General features: G+C 39.0%; 1 protein-coding gene across 7 annotated transcripts in view; it reads left to right on the forward strand.

Moving 5' to 3' along the window:
• The window catches only part of ABHD18 (abhydrolase domain containing 18), a 48,778-nt gene extending 41,464 nt beyond the window's left edge, over positions 1-7,314 (forward strand). For all 7 annotated transcript variants that reach the window (XM_027854513.1, XM_027854514.1, XM_027854516.1 and 4 more), the window contains 3 exons: positions 239-614; positions 1,982-2,144; positions 7,037-7,314. In XM_027854513.1, the coding sequence (XP_027710314.1) occupies positions 239-614; positions 1,982-2,144; positions 7,037-7,088 (591 nt within the window). In that variant the 3' untranslated portion in view covers positions 7,089-7,314. The remainder of the gene's footprint in view (positions 1-238; positions 615-1,981; positions 2,145-7,036) is intronic.
• Positions 7,315-8,923: the final 1,609 nt, after the last annotated feature.

The following is an 8,923-nucleotide window of genomic DNA, read 5'->3' on the forward strand; positions in this document are numbered from 1 at the left end:
TGAAACTCCAGCAGTAAGCATGGCGTGAGTGAATGCAGCTTTTTTTGACTAAAAATATCAATCCTTGTTCTCAGTGGCGTCATTTGGAAGTTGTTCCATTTTAATTTAATTCTTTTAGCCTCGTATCTTTTTTTAAGCACAATTGATAAATAAGACATTTTAATAAAGGTATCTTCCTTAAGAATATGTTCTGATTTCTCCTATTTTCTCTCCCTCTCTCCACCTTTCAACTCTTCAGACAGATTCTTTTAAAATGGGACAAGACTTTGTGAAACATTTCCCTAAAAGTGTGGACAACCTGGCCAATTTTGATCTGACTCCCAGAACTTTGAACCTAGACATGGGTGAATCGTTATGCATGAAATCTGCTCAGTGTCATAACACTGGTAAAGCCTCTCTCAATGCCACATCAGAAGGCCTTGTGTTGGAAGATGTCTCTAAGATTCAGTCCCTGAGTCAAACGCTGTCCTCCAGGAAGAGCAGTGATGGCAGCTCTGTAAGTCGATCAGACCACCAATTCAATGAAGAAAAAAGAAGGAGCACTTTACAGAAGGAATCTTTAATGTTTATGAAAGGCGTCATGGACGAATGTACTCATGTAGCAAATTTCTCAGGTACTTATTTTCTCTTGAAATTTGGGTTTTTGCCAGTGTGCAACTATATATATATATAATATGTATTTTCTTATTTTTTTTTTTTGGCAAGTCAGTGGAATGAAGTGACTTACCCAGGGTCACAGAGCTAGTAAGTGTCAAGTGTCTGAGGCCAGATTTGAACACAGGTCCTCCTGAATCCAAGGCCGGAGCTCTATCCACTACACCACCTAGCTGCCCTGTGTACTATATATTTTAAAGGCTATAGCATACATCAAATGTCCTATACTTTAGATTAATCAGTTGAGGAAATATTTGCTTATGAAAATATCAGAATCTGGTGAGCATATATGTAATAACACATTAAATGTTATTAAAGGGGGGATAGTGGGGGAAGATGAAACTCTTCAAGTATTTGAAAGGCCTTCCTGAGGAAGCAGGATTCAGCTTGTTGCTGCTTTAAATATTTGGTGTATGTTTAGGGCCTTTATTTTTATCATTTACCTCCTTGGAGATGATGATGATGATGTTGAAGAAGAAGAAAAACAAGAAAATGGCTTTCTATAGGGCTTTAAAGTTTGCAAAGTACTGTGCGTATCTCATTAGTTCCTTACAACATCTCTGGGAGGTAGATTATTCTCTCCATTTTACAGATGGAGAAACTGAGGCAGAGGTGGAGGGGCTGGCCCAGGATTACGCCTTTAAGCTGGATTCAGATTTGGGTTTTCCTAAATCCAAGTCCAGGCTGTGGCTGCCATGCTCCTTAGAAGCCTCTTTGCACCTAGCCCAGGGGCATTTCAGGGTCCCGGGGTATAGACAGCTGAGTCACATTCTTCACATAATTCCAAATCATAGTCTAGAATGGGGTGGACCAGCCCCTCCAGCATTTGTGTGCACTTCTCTTTACACAACCCTTTCAGGGTTGACTTTTTGTCCTCTCTGCTAGTTAACCGGTGAAACTTCAGGGTTTGTTTTGATTCATGTTTACATTCTTCCTGTTAGTGGTCTGGAGCATTTTTTTTTATGCCATTGTGAAAAGTTTGCAAGTCTTCTTGTGGAAACTGTTGATTTATCTCATTTGACTACTTTTCTGTTGGGGAATGACTTTCTGTTAGTTGCCCGTATATCTGACTCTTAACATAGCTATTTGAAGCAAAGATTTTTTTTCCCAGTTTGGTTGTCTCCCTTCCCATTTTCTTTGCATTGATTTGATTCATGAAGAGTTTTTCAGTTTCATGTAATTAAAATTATCGTCTTATTGTTTGAATTTGAACCAGTTTCATAACAATAGGATATTTTAATTTTTCATACTATTCACATAGTATTAAATTCTTATGTTCACACTCTTGAGTAAACATACTTTTGAACTGTTTATATCCTGTACATAGTTCCAGTCGATCCAAGTCTGATTATAGTGGTTCAAGCCAAAGAAGATGCCTATATTCCACGAACAGGAGTTCGAAGCCTTCAAGAAATTTGGCCTGGATGTGAAATTCGATACCTAGAAGGGGGACATATTAGTGCTTACCTTTTCAAACAAGGACTCTTCAGGTGAGGTGCTTAGTCTAAATAGGTTTTTTCCTTTCTTAACCAATATAAATAAGAACACATTCGTTTTTATTATGACTTTCTAGGGCCTACTCCTTCCCTTTCTTTTTTGTCCCTCCTTTTACCTTCGTTTTCCTTTCTCTCTTGGAAGATGAGGTTTCTATTGGCAAATCTCTGGGACCTTGGCTTCAGACTTATTTTTTCCCCAACATTTTTTCAGTGATTTAAATGAAGACATAAAATATCATACTTGTCAATATTGCAAATCGAAGCATGTCTATGGAAATAAAAATACATTGGATGAAAAAATTAGTATTTATTATGTGCATATCAGGCAGTGTGCTAAGTGCTAGAGATTGAGAGAGAAGCAAAAATATAGGACCCTGCCCTTAAGTAGCTCACGCTCTACTGGCAAGATGATCTGTAGAGGCCTGTGGGCACAGAGACTAGACCAGAGGGAAGAGAGAGGACAGGGAAACCAGAAGGTCAAGGGGAGGAGGGCCGTCATCAGCCATGGACAAGTCTCTGTGGGAGGAGACAGACTGTCATGTTGCAGGAGCGTCAGGGGTGGCTATGCTTGCATACCCCAATCACAGAGTTATTGCAGGGAACACGGGGAGACAAGCCTGGAGAGCCAGGGAGGGGTCGGGAAATCCAGTGCATTTGGCTTTGGAAGCACTGAGGAGCTGCTGGTGACAAGGTCAGACCTGCACTTTAGGACAGTGACTTTGCTGGCTGATTAGAACAGGGAGAGCAAGCTGAAGACTGTTTTAGAAGTATTATCAGGAGGTGATGGGGGTCTGCAGCAGCAGGGTGGCAGCTCAGTGAGGAGGGTGAAGGGGCATGTATAAGAGGGATTCTGTAAAGCAGAAATAACAAGGCTCAAGCACAGTTAGATAAATAGAATTGAGTGCAAGGGAGGTGTCAAGGGGATCCAAAGTTCAATGGATGATGCCTTTAACAGTAATAGAAATAGGAAGGTGGCAGGTTTGGAGGATAAGGATAATGATTCTGTTTTAGACATACAGAGTTTGAGACACTTACAGGACATTCAGTTCAAGATGTCCAAAAGGCTAGTGGTCCTTGTCTCTGGCTGAGGAGTTATGTAGATCCGAGAATCATCTGCATAGAGATGACTGGAGCCATGGAGGAGGTGAAGCGCTAAGTGAAATAGCCTCAAGGAGGCAGAGAGCAGGACCCAGGAAAGAGCCTTGGGGGCAGCCACAGTTAGGGGGCATGACCTGGAGGAAGAGCCAGCCAAGGAGACTGAGAGGAGAAGCAGAAGGGGGTGATTGGTGGTGTCAGAGACAGGGGTAAGGATGGAGAAGAAAGCACCAGATTTGGCAGTTAAGGAATAAGGAGTCTTTGCGCTTTAGTTGCGTGAGGTCAGAAGACACATTGCAGTGAGAGGAAGCACCTCGTGTAGAAAATCCCTCATTGCTCTGCTGGAGTTATATTACTTTATTTTTAATTTTAAATATTGCAAGTGGTGTTGTGTATTTTTGTGATTCCAGAGGCCTGGGATCTGTGAATACAGGTCTCAAATAAGAAGTTGTTGTTTTTGTTGCACTTTTGGCCCAGGGATTTTCTTGGCAAAGATAATGGAGTGGTTTGCCATTTCCTTCTCCACTCCCCCATTTTACAGATGAGGAACTGAGGCAAATAGGGGTTGAGTGACTTGCCCAGTCACTTGCCCCAGGGTTACCCACTGCCTACAAACAGGTCTGGTAAAGCCTGTAAACCCCTTCTCAGAATCACGTTTATAAATACCTAAAATAAAATGCCTGAGAATTCAAAGGAAATAAACTACAGTTAAATTAAGATATGGTTATCAAAATATTTGAAGATAAAAGTTTACCCCAGGTCTAAACAGTTATATTGATAGCAAGTATAAGAAGGATTTAAGATGTTCCATTGTGTACCGTGGACCTGGCTCGTGGTAGATGCTTTTAATAAATGCTTGTTGGTTGATTGAGGTGAAGCGCCTGCGGAAGGACAAACAGACAGAAAACCACCAGGAGAGAAGAGTCATGGAAGCCCAGAGGAGATCCTGGCTGTTGGGGGCTTGGGGAGGAGGAGGGTTAAAGAATGAAAGCTTCACAGATGCCTGAAAGGAAGAAGGAATGAAAAGGCATCCTTCATAACCTTGGAAAGACCAGTGTCAGGAGGGTGGGGTCTGAGCCAGGTTATAACAGATGGAGAGGAAGTGAAGGTATATGGCAAGTGCAGATAATTCATTCTAGAAGCATGGAACCAAAAGGGAAGAGAGAGAGGTGTCAGGGAGAAGTAAGGGGATTCTTGAGAAGGGGGTGGACATGTTCGTAGGCAGTGGGTGACCCTGGGGGGGATAGGAAGGAGAGAAGGCACAGTGACCAATGGGCTATGCTCCTGGAGGTGACAAGAGTGGATAGAATCAGGACAGATCGATGGGTAGAAAAAAACGTGATGGCCAGGTCGTGTGCAGGATCATCCTCATCCTCCAGGAGCTTATGTTCTCCTGGGAGAGAGGGTCCACAAAGGGAAGCAGGAAAGCAGCCTGTGGGGCAGGAGGGGGAAGGGTCTTTGCTGATGGGGCAGAAGCTGCGGGTGAAGAGAATCCCCAGAGTGCAGTTGGGAGCAAGAAGCATCCCTGGGACCCTTCCTGAGACAGTGGCTGGGCTGGGAAGCTGGCACTAATCAGGTGGGGTTGGCCTTGGCCAGAAGTCTTCCTCAGTAATGGAAGGAGAAAAGGAATGAAGCCACGTGCCCTGGCATGGCTCCCTGCCCATCCTAGCTCCGTCTCCCTCCATTTGTGTTGTCCTTCTCTACTAGAATGCAAGCTTTCTCATTTCTGTATCTCTGTGGCCAGGGTTTGGCACATATGTGCTTGTTCATTCATTGATGTGGTTGGTGACTTTAGAGTTGTGTTCTAATTTGCTATCACGTTTTTAAAATCTCGATTTCCATCCTTGCACCGATAGATGGCAGACTTGTCCACTTGTAAACTGCTAAGCTGTAGGAGTAAACTTGGCACAAAGTAGAATGTTTATATGACATTTAGACAGGCAACCTGGAGTGAACAGAACAGTGATTTAGAAAGCAGCAGAACATGAAGGCGCTGTGGACCCACTTCAGAAAGACTGAGTAATGAAGAGTACATTGTATTATGTTTAATAGGAATGTATATGTATAGCCTAGATCAGATTGCCCGCCATCTTGGGGAGAGAGGGGGAGAAAAATTTAAAACTCAAAAGCTTAGGGAAGTGCTTGTTGATAAACCAAAATAAATTAATTAGTAAAAAAACAGTGCATTGTATGGATTGTTGTGGTTTTGCCTAAACTTTATTGGTTTTTGTACTCCTTTTTTAAAAGTCATAATGATATTTTTGGATATTCACAGCGTAATGAATTCTATAGAATTCTATGGCAAATGCATAATTGAAGTGTAATGAGAGATTTTACAGTGCATGTTAAGAAGAGTGAAAGCAGGCATTCAGTTGCCAGGCACTGGGCATATAAGGAGAATAATGAAACAGCCCCTAGCTTAAGGAGTTTACGTTCTAGAGAATGAGAATCTCTGGAGAAGGGAAGGACATGTAACACACTGGCCCTGGAACGCAGGGCTACGTCTTACGCAGACTGGAATAAAGACACAAGTATGCTTGCAAGGGGTATAGAGAGGCAACTTACGGCCAGTGCATTGCCTCTGTGTTCTCGCTACAGTGTGTCAGTGAGGTCCTTTTCTGAGAGGATGGGGTAAGCAGTGGGATGGAAAAGGAATTAGGTTAACATTTGTGTTTCTAAACAAATTTTTTTTTTCTTATAAAGCTATCAACAAAAACAAGTAGTCAAATAAACATATACTCAGGAAACAAATCTTTTTTTGTTCCTTTTTTTTTTTCCCAGTTTTAAGTTCTTTCCCTCCCTTTGAAAAGGCAAGAAATACAAAACCCATTACCACTATGAAGGCATGCAAAACAAATTTCCACATTAGCCATGTTCTAAGAGACAGAGAGGAAAAAAAGTTTCAGTATGCACTCTGAGTACCTCAGTTCTCTATCTTGAGGTGGACAGCATGCTCTATGAGTCCTTTGGAATTGTAGTGGGTCATTGTGTTGGTCAGAGTGACCTTGTACAGTTGATTATCTTTACAATATTGATGTTACTACGTGAATTGTTCTCCTGATTCTGCTCATTTTACCTGGCATTAGTGTATAAAAATCTTCTGTGTTTCTCTGAAGCCATCCCTTTCATCTTTCTTATAGCACAGTAGTATTCCATCATGTTTATATACCATAGCTTTAGCATCGTACACATGTATACACATATGTAAATGTGTGTTTTCAATGTGTGTATATATGTGCCACAAGTATTTAAACATGTTTTTAATAGAATTCTACAAAATTGAAATAATTTCCTAATCAAATACTTTATTAAGCTAGTATAGATAATTCGACCTTTTGGTTTTAGGTTGCTGGCAATACGGATTTCTAGTGACCCAGAGAGCTGAATATTTTTTAATGTATGTAATCAACTTTGATCACTTTGTAGAGGACACATAACCATCACGATCATGATTATCACTTGGGCACAGCCTCAAAAGAGTGTCCAAGATAAAATGACGGTAGAAGGAATTCACCTCCTCATGACTTAACATACAGTGTTGCTGCTCCATAATCTGTTGTGATTGTATTTTTTTTTTTCCCTTCGTTTTCTTGCAATAGTAGTGACTCATTTCCAGGGTTCTGCCCCTGCACTCATCCTGGTTCTGGTGTGACTCATTAACTAGGAGGGAGTTCTGGGCTGATGCACCTTGCCTTATTTGGGAACCAGTTGAGCCTCTTTGTTTATAAACATAGTGCTTGTGCAGCTTAATTTTATGTTGATTGCTTGTTTTTTCATTTACTGTATTTTAGGCAAGCCATCTATGATGCATTTGAACGTTTTCTCCGTAAATATGCTTATTGAGCATAACTGGGATGATTACCATGTTTACGGTTCTTATACCGGGCGTTTTCATCCAGTGTTCTTTTGTGAAGAACAGGCAGACTACAGCATCTGGAAATCATGGACTTGGGCAGCAGTGCAGTTTTGAAGATCTACCAGCTACATGTTTTTAATGTATTTGAATCATATTTTTAACAAGAAACTTGCTAAAATGTAAATGAATACAGATAGCTTTCTTTAATGTTTATATGAGTTTAGTTCTAATTAAAAGAATTAATTCATAGAACATTCAATGACAATATAAAAAGAACCAATGAAATTAAATTTCTCAATTTAATACTCTGGCTTATATGGTATGAATTTTCAAAAACATTTGGATTCACTCTTTGTTCTATGTTGAAGTTAGTAATTTAGGATTGTTAACTATACCTGTGATTTGTCGCAAACATCTTCAAATTCCATAAGAAACTGATTCAGTTAATATTGCTTTAATAATCAGAAACTTATGCCAGTGGGGGGGGGGCAGATAATGTCTTTTCATGCTTCAAGATTTTTCTTTTGCAGGTGTCACCCTGATAATAGTAATGATTATTAAACCTTTCCCTAATCCAGAACTTAGGAAGATAATAGGAAATTTGGCACAGTCTATGTATTTTATGCCAAAGTGCTATGTCATCAGTATTTTCTTTTCCTAAGTGATTTTTTAGTTATTGCCAAATATTTTAACACACTTTATTTAAAAACACCCTCACATAAATTTGAGTGGTATATAATTACTGAAATGTTGTACTTGTTTTCTATTTGTTCACTGCCTGTAATTTAAGCCAAGACCTATAGTTTCACATTGTGACATTATTTTGTAATTCCAACTTTTAATGGTCCTGTGAGGTTTTGTTTTGTTGACTTCTTTTACAGAAAATGCCAAATTAGGTAATTTGTAAAGTTCATAGTTTGAATTTTAGTGTAGTTTTATGATCAGTGTGATCAAATTAGTAACTTTTTAAGTTGGAGAAGAAATGGCTTCTTAATGTGCATAGTTTTGGTGGTAGTTTCTTTTTTTTACTTATCTTAACAAACATAAAGGTAGAATAGAGAAGCTTCCAAGAAATATTGTTTAGTTTCAAGGATATTTAGGAAATGTACCAATTCCTAGGATTGGCTCTGTGTTGAAATATACCTTGAGCAGTCCTGAATATAAATTATTTTAAACAGGAGTTCTCAGCCTTACAAGAATATTTGAATGACTATGTGCCTTTACAATTTAAAAATATTTTCATTTTGAATTCTGCAAAATGCCAGTAAACAAGTATCATAAAATTACTTGGAAAACTTAATTACCAGTGAGTTTTTAGAGAGAGAGAAAAAACTGAAGAAGTTTGCCCTACTACAGAGATGTGTTAATTATAGTTTTTCCACAGAAATATCTTTAGGAGATAATGTGATACTTGCTATCCAGTGGTTAGCATTATTATCCCATTTTCATATGTAGTGTTATTCAGTAATTGAAATCTTTTGGAAGATTGGCTTTAGTGAAATGTGAATTCAAGGTTTTTTATGCAATAGCTTTTTAAAATGTATACTTGTTGATTGGTAAAATGATTGTGCTTCATTTCCTCATTTAATTCACTAAAGATATAAAATTTATTCCCTAGCCATTAAATTTTTTTTTCCTGTGCTCACTTGTTTCTCTGTTAATGGATTTTGCATGAAAAATAAAATTGCAGATTTTTATTATTTACATGAAAGGAAGTCTAACAGATTTTCCATGTAATTAAATAATCTCTGAAAAAAAGTTCTTTCCAGGAGCTATAAACACATTACTTTTTTAGAGCAGTGTTAATGAGATATTTTTTATT

The sequence above is a fragment of the Vombatus ursinus genome, unplaced genomic scaffold (assembly GCF_900497805.2).
Source record: "Vombatus ursinus unplaced genomic scaffold, bare-nosed wombat genome assembly UNPS02010461.1, whole genome shotgun sequence".
Lineage (NCBI taxonomy): Eukaryota > Metazoa > Chordata > Mammalia > Diprotodontia > Vombatidae > Vombatus > Vombatus ursinus.